The sequence below is a fragment of the Macrobrachium rosenbergii genome, chromosome 10 (assembly GCF_040412425.1).
Source record: "Macrobrachium rosenbergii isolate ZJJX-2024 chromosome 10, ASM4041242v1, whole genome shotgun sequence".
NCBI lineage: Eukaryota > Metazoa > Arthropoda > Malacostraca > Decapoda > Palaemonidae > Macrobrachium > Macrobrachium rosenbergii.
In genome coordinates, this window is record NC_089750.1 from 65,562,207 (window position 1) to 65,587,206 (window position 25,000).

A 25,000-nucleotide genomic window follows, 5' to 3' on the forward strand; every position below is an offset into this window, starting at 1 on the left:
GCTGGTTATTTACTTTGCTTAGAAGTGGCTGTTTACTATGTTAAACAAATAATTACACTTGTTTGACTTTCCGGATGTCTACGACAACACTTTTAGTGAAGACCATTCTTCTCAAATATTAGCAGTATATATATATATATATATATATATATATATATATATATATATATATATATATATATATATATATATATATATATATATATATATATATATATTATATTATATTATATTTGGTAAAATTTTCATTTTACAGATATGGGGTTAAAACAGTTTCTTCTAATGAAGTAGTTGTAATAACCACAATACCCTCTCAACTACTCGAATTCTTCACACTCTTTGAATACGTATGTCACTACAAAGCCTTAGATCCAAATGCAAGAATAAAAGGTAATTATGATGTCCGAAGAAGGATTCGAACCCGCATCCACAGCATCATAACGAGGATGCCTTGTAAGTAATCTCTTACGCGGCCGACCTGTTTCTTTCTGTATGGTATTATTTCCGGTGATCGTCCAGAAATCAGAAAACGCTCAGCTGTGGGATTATCCGTGACTTCCTGATGATTGGTGAACTTCAGTTAACGATTAACTTAAAAAAGAGAGTCCCTTCAACGTCTGAAGTCACTGGGAGTCAGTTGCGTAGTAAACGGAAGTAAGGGAAAAAGGAAAATTCTAATTTCTGAAGTGATTCGTCCTGCTTCACACTTCATCCTTTCTTTGAATTTTCAGTCGCACTTAGCAGTAAAGCTAAGGACGTGGGATGTAATGCTTTACATTTAAATATGAAACAAGTGAAAAATGTGGCGAAGTTTCTTCGGCGCAATCGAGAATTATGTACAGCATATAATGCTGTATGAAACTTTCAGCCACGGCCCATGAAAGTCTTAGCCGCGTCCCATGAAACTCAGCCAGGGTCCGGCTACCTATAGCGGTGCCAGAAGTACGATTATGGTTAACTTTGACCTTAAATACAATAAAAAAAACTACTGATCCTAGAGGGCTGCAATTTGGTACGTTTGATGATTGGAGGGTGGATGATCAACATACCAATTTGTAGCCCTCTAGCCTCAGCACTTTTTAAGGTCTGAGGGCGGACAGAAAAAGTGCGGACGGACGGACAAAGCCATCTCAATAGTTTGCTTCTACAGAAAACTAATAAAATGAACTATAGTTTTAATAATTTCTATTTACCTGTTTCTTAAAGCAGACCAGTATAGAAAGAATGCAAGCACAATTTTATCGCTTTCAGTTACCCTGCGAGGTGAACTGTAAACAGCCTTAGCAGTTCTTTTCAACGTACCCTACGAAACTAAACTGCTTACTGCTTTGTGCTTTCCACCAGTTTCCCTATTTTATTTAATCACATTTCCACAATTACGACCCGCCTTATATATGCGAGTCAGTGTCCTCGTTAACAAGTCAGATTTGGATAAGCGTCAGTTAGAGGAATAGGAGACTGGTGGTGAGCAAATATACATACACATGCATTAGAATTGTAACTACCTTTACGGACGCACGTACACAGTTCAATACACACACAAACTCATACAAGCATGAAAAATACAACTGCACCCTATGAATACAACGTATGCTTTGAAAACATGACTAACTCATTCTTCACCTAACCTCCTAGGTAGAAACCAGGAATAATAATAATAATAATAACAATAATAATAATTATAATAAAAGAAGAAGAAGCAGTTTACCCTTCTCTTATACAAGTCCTGTTAAACAGCATGGCTGCATTTTGAGTTCATTTTATACTGAGTCTCCTTCATTTTCCGCACAATTCTTTTCTCTTCCAAGTTAATACTGAACAAAAACTGGCCAATATTATCGTCCAATGTTAACGCGATAGAGAAAAGAATCATAAGAATAATTTAGAAGACTCAGCATAAAATTAACACAAATTATGCAGCCACCCTATTTTACAGAACTGAATAATAATAATAATAATAATATTAATTCTATAATAATAATATCCGAGTGGATCTTCTTTGTTCTCTCCCGGGTGACAGTCGGGGAGACGTGACACAGCCACCCAACCCCTGCAAACCAGTTTGTCCGCCCCGGGTGGGAGGCTGGGCATGTCGGGGAACGGTAGGCTAGGGGGGACATTAACCCTCCTCCTGCAAACTTGTTTGTCAGTCCTAGGAAGGGGCGGGGTAGGTAGGGGATCGGGAGGGTAGGGGAGACAGCAGCGCCAAGTTTCAGCGCGCGTAGCGCACGCCAACAAGCTAATAATAATAATAATAATTAAACTGATTATAATGACAATTTCACCCAATGTAATAATTACATTGGGTAAAATTGGGTGAAATTAAATATTAATTATTAATATTTAACTGCATGATAAACACATAACAACAAATCAAACATAAATGTCACCGAAATGTTTCACTGGTCACACGGAATACGAAAAGCGAGGTCGCCTTCAACGCCAATATTGAGTATTTAAACGTAGTTGCTTACTTGAGCGCAACACAAGTCCAGCGACATTTCGGAGTCTGGTGCCAACATTCTCTCTCGGCGTCAAAGTAATCTCCAATTACCGCGTTCATTTCAGAGAACAAGCGGCTGGTCTTTGGGACAAATTAGAGACGCTTGCATTTCGGTCTTTCTCGTAAATGGATGCACAATATTAAGGCGTGCTTTCGAAAATGTATCAAGCGTTACGAGAACATGATGGGTCATATGACTGTTATCATTAGCCTATGCATATAATTTACATGAAAAAGAAAGCAGAATGAAGAACAGGTAAGTAAAGAAAGCAACAGATGAAAATGTGATATAAAATAGGTAAATTAACAAGAAGAAATGATGTGCACACACACAAACACACACACACACACACACACACACACATATATATATATATATATATGTATATATATACAAACGTATATATATATATATATATATATATATATATATATATATATATTTTATCACACCGTGATTTATATACAATCATGAAGCTACAACTGTAGCTTCCTGATTACACACACACACACACACACACACACACACACACACACACACACACACACACACACACACACACACACATATATATATATATATATATATATATATATATATATATATATATTTACATATATGCAATATATACTTATACATATATAGTAGTATAGAAGTCCTGCTACACAATGGATTATTTAGAGTTATTATTTCTAGTGATTTCGTACACAATTGCTTTTCTAGCACTGTAAGGAACCCAAAAGGCTAACAAAGGTAATATTCTGAAACACATCAATAATTATCACTTCCTAGGAAAACTACGCTTCAGACTGATCAGAATTCATTAAAACAGTTTTAATGGCTACTTGAAATTCAACACAAAATAAAAAAAATTCCCAAAAACCAGAACTAGCAGAGGAGACAGACTAATATATTTTTATTCTTTTTCTTGCATCAGCATAAAAAATGAAGTGGGTTTGTGCTGCAAATGGAACTCAAAAAACATTATTTACTGCAAGAACTTCTGTTAGCAATAACACTTTTGTAAAGGTTTACTTTTTACCAATTAATATATATACATATATATATATGAAATATATATAGTATATAATAGTTATATATTATAAATTTCTGACTCACATCAGGATCGAACCCAGTAAAAGACCTGGGTTCGATCCTGATGTGAGTCAGAAATTTATAATATATATTTACATATATACATGAAAGAACGGGGCAATATCTGACAAATCCTTATAACACTTACTGGAAAACTACTTCATCAAATTAAATGAATAAGAGATATTTAAACACGTAATTACCCACAATCAAATTAAACATACATATTCACACTTGTAAAGACTTACACCCCGTGAAATAAAACGACTGTGTTATCAATTCACAGTAGTTCTATGAGTTAACGACAGCGTAACTTTCACAGTAGTCCTGTGAGTTAACGACAGCGTAACTTTCACAGCAGTCCTGTGAGTTAACAACAGCGTAACTTTCACAGTAGTCCTGTGAGTTAACGACAGCGTAACTTTCACAATAGTCCTGTGAGTTAACGACAGCGTAGTTTTCACAGTAGTCCTGTGAGTTAACGACAGCGTAACTTTCACAGTAGTCCTGTGAATTAACGACAGCGTAACTTTCACAGTAGTCCTGTGAGTTAACAACAGCGTAACTTTCACAGTAGTCCTGTTAGTTAACGACAGCGTTACTACCTACAAAAGACAACAGTAACGTAGAAAATGCGTAGGACTGAGTACTCACCGCTAGCAACAGAGTCCTATCATTCTGCGAAGCTGCTATGCATCCCACGAGACCCGCCATGACGACCACGGATCCTAAAACCAGCAGCGTAGCCTCCAGTTTGACGTCCAGGGCCTCGGTCGCTTCGGCCATCTCCTCGAAGCTGAGGTCAGCAGAAGAGGAGTTTCTAGGTCTGAGGGGCGTCTTGCTATCGCCCGGAGGTTCTGCTGAAGCCGCGTTATCCCCGGCTGTTAATCCTCCCCCTCCTCCTCTTCCCCCCTCGGGTTCGGACCACTGGAAGATAATAATCGAAATAGATGTAATAGAGACTAAGGAGGGGGGGGGGGCGGTTGTGGTGGCTGTTGGTTTAGATGCTGAGCTGATTTCGTCTGTTTATCTACCTTTCTGGTGTATTGACACTTTTCCGAAATTTTTTTGTTATGTTTCTATAAATCAGTGTGTATGAAGCCTTATATATATACATACATACATACATACATACATATATATATATATATATATATATATATATATATATATATAAAATATATACATATATATAATATATATATATATATATATATATATATATATATATATATATATATATATGTGTGTGTGTGTGTGTGTGTGTGTGTATGTATGTACGGGTTTCAACCTGTATAAATGTTTTTGCCTGCCACTGTTGAAATTCTCTAGGTTTGTGTGTGTTTTTTTCTGCAGTCTTTACTTTTGCTATCCATAAAATTTTTGATTATGCATTTTCTTTCCAAGTTCTAACAATATACGAATGTTCCCTTGGTTAACACAGCTTGACATTCCCTTCGCATGAAACTCCAACAGCCTGTTAAAACCCTTTCGGTTTTATTTGAAAGCACCATGTTGTCTTTAAATATTACAAGAGCATTCACCTGCAGAAGTTTCATTTCCTTAATCCTAGTTACAAGAAACCAAAATGCAAATACGAATATAGCCTTCTTTATCACACACACACACACACACACACACACACACACACACACATATATATATATATACTGTATATGCTTCTACATGGGCACACTAATAAGAACTACCAGCTGACTCAGTGACACCAACCTCCAATTTTACATGCTGCTCATAATCTCCTTCCACTACGCATCTGCAAGCGCCATCATCTGCATAACTTACGTCCTTTATCAGCATTCATTCACCTGCTATCTTAACAACTGCCCTCCCTTTCAGATACAAATCCTAAACGCACCTAAATTTTCTCATTTTGCAACTATCGATATCGATAAAAAATTGCTATCAGCTTTGTCTAGTTTCATTTCGACTGCCGTCTCGAAGTTTAAAGAACTTGATTAAATAGCTTTGCGGGTTCTGTATTTCTTTCATATATTTTAATAACTATTTTAATTTATTTACGTTCCTCTTTGCCTTTCTCGTACATCCTTTGATTAAAAATTAGAAAATAGCTCACAGGTCTTCACAGGTTAAACTAATTTTTTGTTTTCAGTAAGCGTTTACTGAAATGCTGAATGTTCCTTTCAACATTTTAACTATGCCATTCTGTGCAATCTCTTACTTTGGAAAACAACGAAAATGAAATTAGATCTTTCCTTTGTGATTCTTTTCTAAGCGTTTATATACCTTCGGAACAGATTTGGAAACACTTCAAATGTTGAAGAGCATAACGACAGTTTAGGCTTTTACACCATGTATACTGTATGTATATATATTATATATATATATATATATATATATATATATATATATATATATATATATATATATATATATATATATATATATGTGTGTACATATATACATATATATATATACATACATATATATATATATATATATATATATATATATATATATATATATAATATATGTATATATACACACATATACAGTATATATAGTAAAGCACAGTATGGCAGACAAGCGACATCCCCAGTGTAGTTCCGGTCTTTGATTGGATTACTAAGAGCCGGTCAATTCAATCGTCGCAACTCGTCCCGATCCATTTGTTGCAGAGTCCAGGTTATCTGTTCAGCTGTTTCGTTTATTGTTTGTTTGTCTGCATGTTCCCGCCCCTCCTTTTTTTGGGGGGGAGAGGGCGATTTCGATCTTAATTTTGGCAGAAAATTTTTCCTCTTTTACCTTCTCTCTGAGACGTCTGAAATATTCGTCAAACTTGCCATTATAATAGAAACTGATGCTGGATATATATTTCTTACTACAGTACTTAATTCTTTGTTCAATTTCTTTATTTCTGCAGAAATATATATATATATATATATATATATATATATATATATATATATGTATAACTGAATCACGAAAATATGGAACGTGATGAATATATAAATATATATATATATATATATATATATATATATATATATATATATATATATATATATATATATATATATATATATATATATATACATACGAGGGTAAGTCAAACAGTTCCAGGAAAAATTGTTGAATGATGTATTTACACAGAAATGAAACAACCAAATACTTGGTAAACAATTATCTGTGATGTAGTGATCCATATAGACTTGTTACCTCAGTCATCCTCTTGCTACCGTGGTGTTAACATCTGCTTCAGAAAAGTAACTTCTTGAACCCATGGAAAATAAAAATTTTGAGATGAGAGCTAACATCAAGTTCCTGACCAAGCTTGATTGGAATCCAGGAAAAATTATTGAAGCTTTGCAACAAGTTTATGGAGATTCTTCTCCATCTAAATCAGTTGTTTATGATTGGATAAAGCGATTTAAGGATGGTCGGGAGGACCTCAAAGACAACCCAAGAGAGGGAAGACCATCGACTGCAAAAAATGAAAGAAGTGTGGCTTTGGTGCAGAATCTAGTGGATGAAGATCGTCGGATTACTATCGATATGATAGCTAATGAAACTGGGATCTCCCATGGTTCCGCATTTTCAATTTTAAATGAAAATCTTTGTTTGAGTAAACTTTCAGCACGTTGGGTCCCAAAAGCGTTGCGCGAAGACCAACTGCATCAAAGAGCTGAACTTTCTCTTGCAGTTTTAACGAAGATTGAATCAAATGAATCAGAGTTTTTTGACCGGATTGTTACTGGAGATGAAACTTGGATCCATCAATATGACCCAGAAAGTAAAATTCAATCAAAGCAATGGTTACCAAGAGGTTCAGCTGCACCAGTGAAGTTCAAAGTGGCGAGATCTGCCCAGAAGGTTATGGCAACAGTGTTTTGGGACTCCAAAGGAGTGATTTTGATTGATTTCCTTGAAGGACAAAAACAATCACCGGGAACTACTACAAAGGTGTTTTTGCAAAAACTGAAGACTGCATTGGCTAAAAACGTCGAGGAAAGTTGCACCGCAGAATTTTGTTCCATCATGATAACGCTCCAGCACATTCATCAAGGGTTGCAAGAGAAATCCTATGGAAATTTAGGTGGGAAACTCTTCCACATCCTCCTTATAGTCCTGATCTTGCTCCTTCAGATTTTTCCTGTTCCCAAAACTCAAGGAACACTTAAGAGGAGTCCGGTTTGAATCTTTGGATGCTGCTAAACATGCAGTTTCAACATGGTTTAATAGAAAGGCCCCAAATTTCTACAAAGAAGGGTTGCAGAGGTGGAAACAGCGCCTTGAAAAGTGTATAGAGTTAGATGGTAGATATGTAGAAAAATGATGTTTGAATTTCCTTAAATAAAGAGTATATTGAATTTTTCCTGGAACTTTTGACTTACCCTCGTATATATATATATATATATATATATATATATATATATATATATATATATATATATATATATATATATATATATATATACATATATGTATATATATGTATATATATACAGATATATATGGAAAATGAATGTTTCATTCGCTGTTTTTAAATGGACTCATTTGAATGCAGCCTCAGGCAGCGTACCTTTCCGCTGGGAAATCTTAAAAAGAAAGAGAGAAAAAAGAATCTTAGTCATGAACTTAAAAATTTTGCGATATTACGAAATATTTCCATTAATTTTTCTTGGCGTATAAATGAATTTATGAAGAGAGAGAGAGAGAGAGAGAGAGAGAGAGAGAGAGAGAGAGAGAGAGAGGGGGTATATATATACAGTATATACCCTCTCTCTCTCTTTGTATATTCATTTATACACCAACAAAAATTAATGGAAACATTTCGTAATATTGAAACATTTTTAAGCTCATGACGGTAAGATTTTTTTTTTTAAGATTTCCCGATTTAAGGCACGCTGCCTGATGCTCCATTCAAATGAGTCCATTTGAAGAGGGCAAATGAAACCTTTAACAGGACCTCCACAGTTCAACCCTTATGCGCAAGCGAGTTTTCTGTACAGCCGCTACAGTGTATAATCAAGGCCACCGAAAATTGATCTATCTTTTGTCTTTCGGTGGTCTCGGTGTAATGCTATATGAGCCGCGGCCCATGAAACTTTAACCACGGCCCGGTGGTGGCCTATCCTATATCGTCGCCAGAAGCGCGATCATGGCTAAATTTAACCTTAGATAAAATAAAAACTACTTAGGCTAGAGGACTGCAATTTGATATGTTTGATGATTGGAGGGTGGATGATCAACATACCAATTTGCAGCCCTCTAGCCTCAGTAGTTTTTAAGATGTGAGGGCGGACAGAAAAAAGTGCAGACGGACAGACAAAGCCGGCACAATGGTTCTCTTTTACAGAGAACTAAAAGGGATTATTTTCCTACGTGACATTTACGACAGTTATCAACAACAACAAAATATTAAATAAGAGGCCGCTTATTAACTTTACTTCAGACATAAGAAGATGCTCTTTTTAATCGCCTTTTAGACTACATCAGTCAGAAACTCCCACCGTCATAGAAATATTTACTGAAATTATCAAATATTATTTCCGATAAGACTATAAAAATGTAATATATAATTAAGGTGTTTTCACGGTAACTTCGCTTTTAAAATATAGCTTTTATCAGCGTCACTGACGTTGTTATGGTTATAAATCCCTAATTACACCAAAGTAATTAGGTATAATCTGGTAAAAGGTTCGTTGAACATTTACTTAAGTGGAAACATTATACCTACTTACGTATCTTTTTAAAAATATGAACAGATGGAAATGGACAAGTGTCTTCCCTTTCTTTGCTCTGCCTGCTTATATAGAATTGTCTCTACCATTACCATTACTGCTGCTACTACTACCACTACTACTACTACTGTTACTAATACTGCTGCTGCTAATAATAATAATAACACCAATAATGATAATAATAATGAATCACCGCTGATTTTTATCTATACATTATTTTCATTTGTGGTGTATAACTCGCTGTGAATTTCAAGCGGCAGATCCCTTAAAATCAGGTAAACCTCTTTGAGTTACCAAGGTGCCTCACTTGTGACACTTCAATGCCTATTTCTTTTCTTTTTTTTCAGTTCAGATGGCGGAATGCTTTAATTTTTAATGCTTGGAATCTTTCCTAGATAGTGACCCCCAAGGGTTTTCGGGGGTCATTATCTAGGACTATTTCTTGGGGGTCGTTATCTTTATGATATGTCTTTGTTTATATTTTTATGGTAATCCCCAATGGGCTTGTACTAAATACGCCGCAAAGATGAATACATACCTAGTTAAAACCCAGGAGGGTCACTATCTAGCAAAGATCCAATGCTTGCATGAAAGCAGCGACATTTGCCCATTCTATTAGGAGACGAAAATGACATTTAATTCAAGCATCTCTTAAGATCAGGAGAGGCGTGCAATTCTCTCACCTCGTGAGATTAAGAAAGCATTCAGTTATCTTAAGTCTGTGAGATCTCAGTTAATGGCATTCTGTTGTTTGTAAAATCATGGGTAGCTCAGCTCTCATCCCGATTTTTAAAACGCAGAGGCCGATAGGACGGGCGAACGAATGCTCTAAACTAGCCAAGGCCCAACAGAAACAAAGAGAACTTGCCCTTTTTAAGGATGCAAGATCGGAGAAGTCACAGAATACGATGCAAAGAGAGAATTCCCAGATGTCGAAGAAAACGGAAGCAGAGAAATCGAAATCAAAATATTTGAAGGAAATGGAAGCAGAGTGACAATCCTAAATGTTTACAGCATAAATAAAGAAAGTAAATAAGGGAACTAGTTGTTCGATTACAAGGGAACCTGAGAGGAGTAGTATTTCTTTTCTAAAGCTACATGGAACAGTTACTGCGATAATTCTTATCATAAGGGAAAAAGAGCGCGGCCAATTTGACGCTGAGAAATAAGGGATCTAGATATGGTTAAAGGGCGTGTTATAAACTCGATGAATTCCCTTTGAATCATGAAGCTTTAATAACATGGATGTGGAATGGAACAGGCGAGATCTAAGTTAAGCACATATTTTTAAAAAGACTTGGTCATTCTAACTTGATGACCGCTTCACGACGGGTTCGAAGAAAAACGAACATCCAGGTGTTGGTGAATGTAATAGTTTAGATTCAGTTTTCCTCATTGTGAGTTTAACTAAAGAACTGAATACAAGAGACGACAGAGATGTAGGCAGATCCTCTGCCCACGCGTCAGTGGACTTGATTCTTTTCCAGAGATCTAAAATCAGACATGCTCTCAAAATCTGAGTTGACAGACGGAAGAGTAACTGAGACAAAGTGGGAACAATAGAAAATGGCTAGAAAGTACAGGCATAACCAAAATGGAGTGATGAATTATTAGCAAAAGCATGAGTAGAAGAGGCAAGGTGGAGAAGGTCACTGAGAGAGGTGGAAAAGGCGAAAAAAAAGAATCCTGAGAGACAACTAGGTATTTGGGATGAGAAAATTTTTCACCACCAACAGAAATAAATATCAATAAGTCATATAAAAAGCTCGTAATCTGTTTACAGAACGAATGATCAAAAGCAAACCAGAGGTTTACGTCGGAGTTAAATATCTTACAAATAACAATTCAACCAACGATCATCACATAAGATAGTCCCACTGAATCATGCACTGCAGAGGCCAGACAAATGAACAGCAAGAACTGGGCTACATTCAACATATAGAAAGTGACAGTTAGGTAAGACTTCAAATACTTTAGCAACAACAGAGCTTGAAGGAAATGAAACGGACTTTTCACATTTTCAACGGTCAGTTAATTTTGTTTTGGGCGGGCCAAGCCAGCAAACGTTTTAAGGAGAAAGTTAGGTACGGTCATGAACAATCAAGCAAGAAAGCCAGTCAGTTCTGTTAATTCCATGCGGAACTGCGATACCAGTGTCCAAGATTGCAGGAACATTATGGACCTTGGGAGAAGAATTATGGATGACAGTGGCAGGAAAGGAAGAGGAAGATCGCAGAAAGAAGAATTGCCCCACCCCAAAAGTAAGTATATCTTAGTTTTACCAGACCACTGAGCTGATTAACAGCTCTCCTAGAGAGGGCTGGCCCGAAAGGTTAGATTTATTTTACGTGGCTAAGAACCAACTGGTTACCTAGCAACGGGACCTATAGTTTACTGTGGAATCCGAACCACATTATAACGAGAAATGAATTTCTATCACCAGAAATAAATTCCTTTAATTCTTCACTGGCCGGTCGGAGAATCGAACACGGGACCAGCAGAGTGCTAGCTGAGAACGATACCAACCTGTCCAATGAGGAACTTGGCCCACCCCAAAATGAGAGGCAGAAAGTAGCCTTTGTATTAGGTCAGAAAATCTGTATCTGTAAGGACTTGAAAGAGGACCGTGAGTTTCGCCTAAATTGGTGAAAACCTCGTTGGAAAAATAAGAAAAAACAAGAGTGTCCTACACAAGAAAAGTTAAAAATGAGCCTGCGTTTCTTCGGCGCAATCGAGTTTTCTGTACAGCCCCTACAGTGTATAATCAAGGCCACCGAAAATAGATCTATTTATGCTGTATGAGCCGCGGTCCATGAAACTTTAACCAATGCCCGGTGGTGCCCTATCCTATATCGTTGCCAGAAACACGATTATGGCCAACTTTAACCTTAAATGAAATAAAAACTACTGAGGCTACAGGGCTGCCATTTGGTACGTTTGATGAGTGTAGGGTGGATGATCAACACAACAATTTGCAACCCTCTAGCCTCAGTAGTTTTTAAAATGTGAGGGCGGACAGAAAAGAGTGCGGACGGACAGACAAAGCCGGCACAATAGTTTCCATTTACAGAAAACTAAAAGCACGTTTAATATATCTGATTTCCTCTTATGATAAGACAACGACTTTTTTCCATTTGATATAGAACAAATGAACGAAGTCTGTTTGGCATCACAACTACCAGGGTCACAGATGCCGGCCGATGTTAACAGGAGAAAGAAAAATATGTAGTACATTTTCAACATTCTGCAAAAAAAGTAAAAAATATCTATGAAGGCTGACAAAAAAAGAAGACGATTGACTAGTCACTGCCTTATGAAGGAAATATCATCACTCTGGATGAAAAAATATAGTAAAAAAGCGTACAACAGACCAGCTACTGCTCATAAATATGTAAAGAATGCTAAAAGTTAAGTACATACGAATTACACTTTTCCCTGAAGGTAGGATTCGGAAACTTTACACGAAAACTTTCCGGAACTACAAAATGTTGTACGTTAACTTTTTTCGCAAAGAAACGACGTCAAACACAAAAACTTATGGGTAAGTAAAAAAAAAAAAAAGTAGCCTTCAAAGTTTTCGTAGGGAAAGAAATTTGATTTAAAAATATCAGGGAAGGTCCTTTTACCAAATAAGTGTTAAGGGAATAAGTCTGTACCTTTACCTTAGGCCTCTTGTTTTTTCATTTATTTCCTATTTTAAGTTACCATAAATTTGTAGTTTGCTTCTTTGAATAGCAAGCTGCAGGATGTAGAGGCACGACATAAACAATTATCTATAATGAACTTGTTTCGGTAAGGGTTACTATTTTTCAGTACTGCCTGATGGTTCTTGGAAAATGAAATATCTATCTACCTTGTTGACAGCAATTACCTCCCGATAATTTCATCACTAACCTCATACAGTTAACACTGCGATATAATATGAATTTAAATTAAAACCCTTTACAATAAAACAGCGCGGTGAATGTATAAACATAGCAAATTAACCAAGATGTCTCTTAGAACATGCTAACTTTTTCCATTTTCCTTCATTTTATTTTCAGACTCTCAAAGTCAGTAAGAATCGTAGGAACTTACAGTATACTTTAATATAGATGAATTATATAACGTAATTCCTTCTGCAGAAATTCTGCAGAACTGAAGTCTGTAAATATGGGCTGCTGAAAGAGCAAATATCTACATAATCCTGTCATAATGTTTCATGTCACGTTTATATGTGAATATACCTTGTGACCGGACACGCGTTCTTCTTCTGTTTAGATCTGTACGAACATAAGGACAATGGAATAGTTGCAATTATGGCGTGGTTATGGAATGGAATGGAATATAACATTTTGGCCAAAGGCCAAGCGCTAGGGACTATGAGGTCATTCAGCGCTGAAAGTGAAATTGAGAGTAAAAAAGTTTTAAAGGTGCAACAGGAGGAAAACCTCGCAGTTGCACTATGAAACAACTGTAAAGGAATGAAAGGGGTTGCAGCAAGGGGCCGAAGGGACGCTACAAAGAACCTTAAGCAATGCCTGCAGTGCACCACGTGAGGTACACTGACGGCACTACTAACACCCAAATACTGGGGTGACGTGCTTATGAGAGCATAGTAAAAATGCAAGAGCGATCGTCAATATAAAGATTTAAAATCAACACTGATTGCATAATGCTGCTTCACATGCATAGCAAAATAATTTCAGTTCAATTATTTAGCCATAGGCCGAATTCAGAAAAGAAAGTTTGAAGACCATTCTACTTGATAACCTTTCCTAAGTGCTACAGAATACTCCATAGGGACCCTCGAGCGTCGCTGCTATATGGTGGGCCAGCTTTAAGTGGCATTTTGACGTCACTGGGGCCTCACTCTTCAGTTCTGTAGTTTCCACAGCAAACCTAATTATGTGGCAACATGGCCTTGATATAAGGCTGGCTTCTGGAGATCTCGAGGCTGAAAAGAATTCTCTATATGGCTGCCAATTCCGTTATATATGTTCATGAACTTTTTTCCCCAACGGCGTAGACGACCTATGGAGTTGTGATTCCAGGTAGATAAATAAATAACTTCTGTTTTCAAATACATGACATGTAGATGTAATCAACACACAATGGAACAGAAATAAATTTCTGACTCACTTCGGGGTAGAACCTAGGTGTTCAATTGGAAGGCAATGACTTGTGTGGTTCGGATGGTAGAGCCCTTGTCTTCCAATTGGATTACTTGGGTTCGATCCCGATGTGAGTCAGGAAATTACGTGACATATAGTCTGGTGATATAAAAATAACACCAAGTTATGCCGCAACATAGCTAAACATTGACGTTTATTATATTTAAACTGAAAAAAAATGATACTCATTCAGTGAAGATATAGCAATGACAACTCAAACGGCAATCAAGGTAAATGTGCCCTCTCTCTCTCTCTCTCTCTCTCTCTCTCTCTCTCTCTCTCTCTCTCTCTCTCTCTCTCTCTATAACTTGTCCATCCGAGAAAACGCTAAGCTCGAACCATTAGACTTCCAGAGAGAGAGAGAGAGAGAGAGAGAGAGAGAGAGCTGTAATCAAGCAACTTCTATGGCATGAAAAAATGCTTCATTCAAGGCGGAAACTTCAAGCAATCACCAGAAGAGACTGAGCTCATCAGAAGGAATAAGAAGAAGAAGAAGAAAAACAAGAAACAAGAAGGAAGCGCAGAGAAAGAAAGACGGAGGAGGGTAAGAGCTATAGAGTAAGAAAAAACATTACTCATTCAAAAAAAAAAATAACAAAAAAGATCCGCTATGATTGTCCTCCGAGACAATTAACCGGAACAGAAAGTTTTGAAAGAAAATATTTAAAAGCAAGCGTCACGACTCTACTCAATGGTTTATTTAATCATTACTTTTATCAGTGAATGTACTACTGAAGCAACGCTCCTTTATGGATGTCAAATGTCGATGTTGGTTTTGAATTAAGAAATAAGAGGGAGCTGTACTCGTAGAGATGGATAATGTCTACCTAATAATTAAGGGGTAAAGAGGGCTGAAAGGTTCGCAGTTGTGTGTAGTATTTACGTTGTAAGTTACCGGTTCCTTTCTTTTTCGAGAAATATCAAGACATAATGGATTTGTGAGTCAAAGATTAATCTTGGTTAAAGTATGGATCACGTCATTTTGAGTTGTTTTAGTGACGTGGAGAAAATAGATGGTGACAGGTTGGTGATACTTGACAGAAAGGATCTGTTGTTGGCAGAAGTATTATAAGAGCGGAAGGGCCTCAATATCCTGAAAGCGTGAGAGTGCAGGCACGATGTAGGTGAGTGGCATAGTGTGTGTATGTATGTGTGTGTGTGTGTGTGTGCCCAGGGTGTTGTTACGCTGTTGATATTTTTTTTCTGTAGTTGTGTACGAAGTGGATGATACTGTGGAAGTTATCTGAGCAAAAGCTTCATTCTTGACACAATAGTTGAACGATGAGCGTGACTGTGTTGTTTTGTTTTATTCTGAAGGGTACCACAAATAAGGAAAACAGCTTTTAGGGATACAAACACACACACACACTATGAAAATAAATATATATATATGTGTGTGTGTGTGTGTAGTATGTATGTATGTATGTATGTATGTGTGTGTATATATATATATATATATATATATATATATATATATATATATATATATATATATATATATGTGTGTATATATATATATATATATATATATATATATATATATATATATATATATATATATATATATATATATATATCTTTAATTATATATGTATGTGCTGTGATATATATATATATATATATATATATATATATATATATATATATATATATATATATATATATATATATATGTATATTTATATGTGTGTGTGTGTACGTGTGTACCATCCATGTTTATCTATATATACGACTAACAAGGAAAAAGTCACTATTGAATTTCTGACATCGTATAACACCCTGCAGTTTTTAGCCACTCCAGTTGCTAAAAAAAAAATCTCCAATTACAATGAAGGAATACGGATGCCCACAAGAAAACAAGATGAAAATATAAGCTGCAAGAAAATACGACCGAAATGAAACCATTATGTTCACAAAAAGAGAGGTTCCTTGTATCAAAGTTATGTTCTTGTTTGTTCAAGACTAATCTCATTTCCTAGCTGAATGAGCTGGTAAATTCGTCCAATCTTGTTTTAGCATATGATTAACACATCTAATAATAACTGCTCGCGAAATATGTCGAAAATCTTTGTATATCTTTAAATAATGTACTCACTCCTTACTCATTCTGATTTCCTAGATTTACTGGACGGTAAATTATTGCATTATGCTTGTTGCTTTTACAGAACAATGTAAAGACCATGTTAACTATTTACATATTCAAGTAACAAATATATTTCAGAACATTGTAATGTTTCTTTTACAGATTAACGCGAAATCCCTAACTATTTACTTATTCAAGTAACAAATATATTTCAGAAGATTGTAATTTTTTTTTTACAGATTAACGGGAAATCCCTTACTATTTACTTATTTAAGTAACAAATATATTTCAAAAGATTGTAATGTTTTTCTCTTTACAGATTAACGCGAAATCCCTAACTATTTACTTATTCATGTAACAAATATATTTCAGAACACAGTGTAATGTTTCTTTTACAGATTAACGAGAAATCCCTAACTATTTACTTATTTAAGTAACAAATATATTTCAAAAGATTGTAATGTTTTTTTTTTACAGATTAACGCGAAATCCCTAACTATTTACTTATTTAAGTGACAAATATATTTCAAAAGACTGTAATGTTTTTTTTTACAGATTAACGCGAAATCCCTAACTATTTACTTATTTAAGTAACAAATATATTTCAAAAGATTGTAATTTTTTTTTTTACAGATTAACAAGAAATCCCTAACTATTTACTTATTTAAGTAACAAATATATTTCAAAAGATTGTAATTTTTTTTTTACAGATTAACGCGAAATCCCTAACTATTTACTTATTTAAGTAACAAATACAATTCAAAAGATTGTAATTTTTTTAACAGATTAACGCAAAATCCCTAACTATTTACTTATTTAAGTAACAAATATATTTCAAAAGATTGTAATTTTTTTTTTACAGATTAACGCGAAATCCCTAACTATTTACTAATTTAAGTAACAAATATATTTCAAAAGATTGTAATCTTTTTTTTAACAGATTAACGCGAAATCCCTAACTATTTACTTATTCAAGTAACAAATATATTTCGGAAGACTGTAATTTTTTTTTACAGATTAACGCGAAATCCCTAACTATTTACTTATTTAAGTAACAAATATATTTCAAAAGATTGTAATGTTTTTTTTACAGATTAACGCGAAATCCCTAACTGTTTACTTATTTAAGTAACAAATGTATTTCAAAATATTGTAGGAGACAGAACTGTACTGTAATACCCTCATAATGAGGATGTTGTTGTTTTCCCCTCCCCGTTATCTTTGCAACGTCACCAACTGCTTTTAAAATGATACACTCTCTGCTTGCAGCAAAGAAATCAAGAACAGATTTTGTCTCCTTAAGTATACAGTACAAGCATGACACATGATTCGGGTATGCCCCTCCAAGAGGTTTCGCAGAATCTCTGAGCAAACGACAACAATTAAACTCCAACAACGGTAATAATAATAATAATAATAATAATAATAATAATAATAATAATAATAATAATAATAATAATAATAATAATACTGGAGAGGCAAATCCACAGTTAGTCATGTATATGTACATATCTTTAGTGATAAATCTGTACAGACAGCTTTCGGGAACTTGTTCGGTTCCCCTTTTCAGTCTGAAAAGGAGAACCTAACAAGTTCCTGAAAGCTGTCTGTACAGATTTATCTTTAGATGTACTATGTACATACACATAACTGTGGATTTGCTTCTCCATTTTAAGACTCATGCTATATGAGTATTTTTTAATAATAATAATAATAATAATAATAATAATAATAATAATAATAATAATAATAATAATAATAATATAATAATAATAATAAACAAAATCAATGCACGCTCGCATGTGGTTGGTGTATCAAATGACTTCATATCAGCCCTGTAACAATAAATCTAAATGATTATCATCATCATCATCATCCTCCCCATCCGCGTCTAACCGAAACTATAATTTCGGGTCTCATGAGAGAACACAAATTAATGAGGATTTTCCTTTTGGCTGACAATTGTCTGGTTTCCCTCGACCCCACATCTCTCTCTCTCTCTCTCTCTCTCTCTCTCTCTCTCTCTCTCTCTCTCTCTCTCTCTCTCTCTCTCTCGTATAAGAGCGTATGTTTATCTTCAGTTAGCTGTATGGAAATTTTCTCTATTTAAGTGTGGTGTGTCTTGAGTGGTCCTTCTCTCTCTCTCTCTCTCTCTCTCTCTCTCTCTCTCTCTCTCTCTCTCTCTCTCTCTCTCCTATAAATTTATATGTTTTACTTTAGCTGGCTTTTCGGATATTCTCTCTCTCTCTCTCTCTCTCGTATAAATGTGTTTTACTTTAGTTGGCTGTTTGGTCATTCTCTCTCTCTCTCTCTCTCTCTCTCTCTCTCTCTCTCTCTCTCATTCTGGATTTAAGACTATATGTAATGGCCATTCTCTCTTTCTCAATAATCTGTCAACAATCTTCAACTTCAGCGTCACCTCAACGCTCCGTCCGCATGAATCCCAACGGACTGCTATGTCAAAGAACTCAAACCTAGAACTTGAGAGGTAAAACGTTTCAATTTTGTATCGCTTAACTTATTCCTGAGAAAATGAGTGTCCTGATGGTACTGATGCGTCAGTAGCCTACATATAAATACTCAAGATTTCATCGTCACTGGATTCTATATATAATATATTAAAATTATTCTAGATTTACGTCATCATTATTTTTCCTTGCAAAGTTCGTGCCTTGAAAGAAAGGTTGTCGATTGGATATATGATATATCCTGGAATAGTTTCCTAAATTAATTCTATTTTTAAGCTAAGCGTCATTCGATTCAATATGCAAACTAAATACATATTTGGAGCGTAGTTAGCTAGTAATAAAAATTTGGGGTTTGGAAGAATAATCTTATTTTTTCAATCGATGGTATCGATCATATATACCTTTGAAACGTGAAATGGAATTAATGACGGAAGATAACTCTATTTATATAACAGTCACACCTGGTCGCACATGGAATAATCACGTCAGAAATATTTCAAGTGGATCGGATTACATGTTAAAAAGTAGGCCCCAAAGTTGAAGGACTCCATTAATGTACAAAGTTTGAAGAGCAGAACCCTTTCTAAGACCGTATGCTGGGGAGATAGCGAACCCAAATTTTCTTATCATTCCTGTATCATAATTTTCTGTTAGGGTTACAGCGGGAGAAAATTGTCTCCTAAATAGGTTTTTGAGTTCCTGGGGCAAGAGTAAGATAAAATAGCCGTGAACACACTTACTCTTCTCTAATTGGGAAATTTTGTTCATCTACATATTTATATCAAGTTCCGATACATAAAAAAAAAACTCGACTTTAACGAGCACATAAAAAAAAGTAAAAAATTCGCCGAAGTTTCTTCGGCGCAATCGAGTTTTCTGTACAGCGTATAATTAAGGCCATCGAAATAGATCTATTATCTTTAGGTGGTCTCGGTATAATGCTGTATGAGCCGCGGCCCATGATACTTTAACCACGACCCGATGGTGGCCTGTCATATATAGTTGCCAGACGCACGACCATGGCTAACTTTAACCTTAGATAAAATAAAAACTACTGAGGCTAGAGGGCTGCAATCTGGTATTTTTGATAACTGGAGGGTGGATGATCAACATACCAATTTGCAGCCCTCTAGCCTCAGTAGTTTTTAGTATCTGAGGGCGGACAGAAAAAGTGCGGACGGACAGACAAAGCTGGCACAATAGTTTTCTTTTACAGAAAACTACAAACTCGACTACATCGTGCAAACAAAATAAAAAAAAATCGAATTTAATGTACACGGGAAAAAAACTCGACTTTAACGTGCACAAAAAAAACTCGAATTTAACGTGCACAAACAAAAAATAGACTTTGACATACACACCAAAAAAAAAAAAAATCGATTAACGTGGACAAAACCCCCTCAAAAAAAGAAAAACTCAACCTTAACGCGCACACAACACCAAAACCAAAATTAAAAAAACTTAACTTTAACTTGCACACAAAAAGAAAATGAAAAAAGAAATAAAACGAAATCACTTTCTATTAAGAATTTACTTTCAACATTTACGAATAAAATGAAATGAATAACAATACCCAATGTACTGAAGAATAAAAAAATGAAGAAGAATAACAAAACACAATGCACTGAAAGATAAAAATAAAAAACTAAAAAGAATAACAAAACCCAACGCACTGAAAAATAAAAAAAAATTGAAAGAATAACAAAACCCAACGCACTGAAAAAAAAAATTAAAAACAATAACAAAACCCAACAAACTGAAAAATAAAAATGAGAAAGAATAACAAAATCCAATGTACTGAAAAATAGAAAAAAAAATTAAAAACAATAACAAAACCCAATGAACTGAAAAATTTAAAAGAATATAAAAAAATACCATCTCAGCGAACGCCCTGGCAAGGTGAATCGATAGGGAGAGATGAGAACCCTATTTCCCCGTCAAGAGAAGATAAACATACGCTTGAACGAGAATGGCCGAGGCATAAGACATTATGGCCTGAAGGCACCTCCTACGGGAGTATGCCGGAATGGAAGGGAACTTTCCCAAAATACCAGATGTTATAATATGCAAATGAGAGACGGGAGTTGGGGGGTGGTTGGGGGACTTCACAATTAGAAATTTTCCAGTGCTTAAACATTTGTATGAGAGAGAGAGAGAGAGAGAGAGAGAGAGAGAGAGAGAGAGAGAGAGAGAGAGAGAGAGAGAGAGAGAGGATAGAAAACACACATGTTCATCTATTATGTAAGTTGCTTAAGTGTCTATAATTAAGAGAGAGAGAGAGAGAGAGAGAGAGAGAGAGAGAGAGAGAGGATAGAAAACACACATGTTCATCTATTATGTAAGTTGCTTAAGTGTCTATAATTAAGAGAGAGAGAGAGAGAGAGAGAGAGAGAGAGAGAGAGAGAGAGAGAGAGAGAGAGAAATACATAAATGTAAAACTATTCTGTAGGTAAGCGTCCATAATCTGGGGTCCGGTATGTGTTAAATCTTACGAATTCAAAATTACTCTGTAGCACTGGAATTCTAAATAGGACGACCCAAACTAGACAAGAGAGAGGACAATGACAAAGGAATAACATCCAGTAGGGATATAATTATGGACGCATTATATCCGATGTTTCGAGTATCCATTTGGATAATATGAATCAGGATAGTCTCCCCAGTATCCGAGGGAAATGGATGTTCATTTCTGTTTCTGCAGGCCGTTAGACAGATGAAAGGGTTATAAAGGGGTAAAGGCAGATGAAATGGTTATAAAAGGATACAGACATATGAAAGGGTTACAAAAGTTTAAAGACAGATAAAAGGGCCACAAAAGGTTAGAGACAGATGAAAGGGTTATAAAGGGATAAAGAGAGATGAAAGGGTTATAAAAGAATACAGACATATAAAAGGGTTACAAAAGTTTAGAGACAGATAAAAGGGTTACAAAAGGTCAGAGACAGATGAAAGGGTTATAAAGACAGATGAAAGGGTTATAAAAGGATACAGACGCATGAAAGGGTTACAAAAGTTTAGAGACATAAAAGGGTTACAAAAGGTTAGAGACAGATGAAAGGGTTATAAAGGGATAAAGAGAGATGAAAGGGTTATAAAAGGATACAGACATATGAAAGGGTTACAAAAGTTTAGAGATAGATAAAAGGGTTACAAAAGGTTAGAGGCAGATAAAAGGGTTATAAATGGATAAAGAGAGATGAAAGGATTATAAAAGGATACAGACGTATGAAAGGGTTACAAAAGTTTAGAGACGGATAAAAGGGTTACAAAAGGTTAGAGACAGATGAAAGGGTTATAAAGGGGTAAAGAGAGATGAAAGGGTTATAAAAGGATATAGACATATGAAAGGGTTACAAAAGTTTAGAGACAGATAAAAGGGTTACATAAGGTTAGAGGCAGATGAAAGGGTTACAAAAGGTTAGAGACAGATGAAAGGGTTATAAAGGGATAAAGACAGATGAAAGGGTTATAAAATGGTACAACGAATAAGTGAAAAGGTTAAGAAGTCAGGGTTGTAGTCCTTAGGATGCATAAGCAATCATAAACACATCAGCCATCTGTTTTGGAAGGCTGATTTCCCAACGAAGATATCTATCTAAGAAAATATATTTATTTTGGTATTATTTTGTTGCTTCTAAACGACACTGGCACGCACGGAGAATTGCGTAGGCGAGGGAAGGCGTTGAAAGTTTAACTGCCTCAATTACGACTGTAGAACTGAACGGAATATGTAATGCTGTATCCACGGTAATGTAGCCTTACAAATGACACAGACAGGCGCATGCGATATATATATATATATATATATATATATATATATATATATATATATTTATATATATATATACTGTATATATTAATATCAGTATATATCTATACACACACACACACACACACATATATATATATATATATATATATATATATATATATATATATATATATATATATATATATATATATATATATATATATATATATACATATAATGTTTGTTACGATTGTTATGTTTCAGTGCGTTACCCCAAGAAGAATTTGCGTTTGACAGCTGAGCCTTTGTTTATAAGTTAAACTGCGAATTCCACCTAAAAACCCGGATTTATCTCTAATACTGTCGTTGCCGGCATTGCTGACATCTGAATAAATTTCTTGAATAAGAATTATATGTGTAGTACACACACGCACACACACATATGTACATACTCATATAATATATATATATATATATATATATATATATATATATATAATATATATATGTGTGTGTGTGTAATGTAAATATAATTCTCATTCAAGAAATTTATTCAGGTGCCATATCCCTTGTTCCACCTATGACCCATCACTGAAACGAAAGCTGTTTTTCATATATCATCGCAAAGTGTAGCCCCCTGCATAATCCATCTGCCGTGCTGAGCAAAGGCAGCAATGACTGCAACACCACAGAGAGATAACTCCAGGTCTTTAAGTGACATTCGCACTTGAATTATAAACAAATGTTTAACAGTCAAAAGCTTATTCTTCGTAGCGTAACACACAGAAACTTTATATAACCGTAACAATTGCATATGGATGTTACTTTACCTTTATGCCTTTATCTCCATTAACATCACTAACGCTTTTGTGTTACCGACGATAATCGCAATACCTTGCTGTTAATCGACTGTCTGACATTTTCGTCAATGATGTACATTTTTATAAAGGGCCGGGGAGGGGGAGGGGAATGTTGTTGAGTCCGAAAAATGATATCACTATCTATTTTCCTTTCATTCAATTTCCATTTACTCATTCATTTTCTTTTTATTAAAATCTTAATTCTTTGCGAGACTCAGCAGGCCCCCTTTGTTAGAATCACAACCTAATTTTCTCACTCTCTCTCTTTCTCTCTCTCTCTCTCTTTAATTCCCTTTCCCCACGAAAGCGGAGACAGTGCCTCTCTGATCCTATAGCACTAAAGGACTTATATGGGTAGCCCTGGGGCGGGGGGATTGTACTGCCAGCTGTATGACGATTCTGATCAAAGGATTCCTGTGAGGGAAAAATCCTTAATCAAGGTTCCATTTATTCGAAGAAAGGATGGCGAAGGACCAGGGCCGCAAAGGATAAAAAAAAAAAAAGCCATTGAGCGGGAGGGACACGGGAACTTGAAAAGGACAAGACGTATAGGGCCTATAGGATGGAGCCGTGAAAAGGAAAGTCAGCACAGACATTATATATATATATATATATATATATATATATATATATATATATATATATATATATATATATATATATATATGTATATTCTGTATATACTTATACACAAAAATATATACACATATTGTATATGTATATAATATATATACATACATACTAAATATTTATATGAATGTGTGTGGAGAGAGAGAGAGAGAGAGAGAGAGAGAGAGAGAGAGAGAGAGAGAATGGTACAATCTGATAACACATACGTTATTCTTCAATTTCTCTAATAACTATCGCCTCCTCAAGGGCGTTACCAATCCTGCTATCCAACTAATAAGATTGATAACTTAATTAAACTCTCCTTGATGTTGATGATGGGGTTGGCGGTTGGCGGTGGTGATCAGGATGTGGAAGGGTCAGGACTGAAGGATTGATAATGAGGTGGCAATAAGGATGAAAATGTCAACAGTTGTGATGAAGCGGAGAATAAGGAAGAGTAAGTGAAGAAGACTGGGAATGGTGACGACTGGAAAGTGAACGAGACGACAATGGATAACGGGCTGACAGTTATTATTATTATTATTATTATTATTATTATTATTATTATTATTATTATTCGAATGAGCATGCTTTATAATAACCAAGCCAACAAGCCATGAGCTTAAACAGCAAGCTTCTGCGGAATGGTTATGTGTAATGAAAGATGATATGAAATAAGAGTAAATTAGTGTACACACACAAACACACACACATATGTGTGTGTGTGTATGTATGTATATATATATATATATAA

The 25,000-nt window shown here is 35.2% G+C and overlaps 1 protein-coding gene across 2 annotated transcripts in view; it reads right to left on the bottom strand.

The window, feature by feature from the left end:
• LOC136842737 (CD151 antigen-like) overlaps nt 1–25,000 on the bottom strand; it is a 288,000-nt gene that overhangs the window by 30,755 nt on the left and 232,245 nt on the right. For both annotated transcript variants that reach the window (XM_067110476.1, XM_067110475.1), the window contains one exon: nt 4,254–4,526. In XM_067110476.1, coding sequence (XP_066966577.1) covers nt 4,254–4,526 — 273 coding nt within the window. The remainder of the gene's footprint in view (nt 1–4,253; nt 4,527–25,000) is intronic.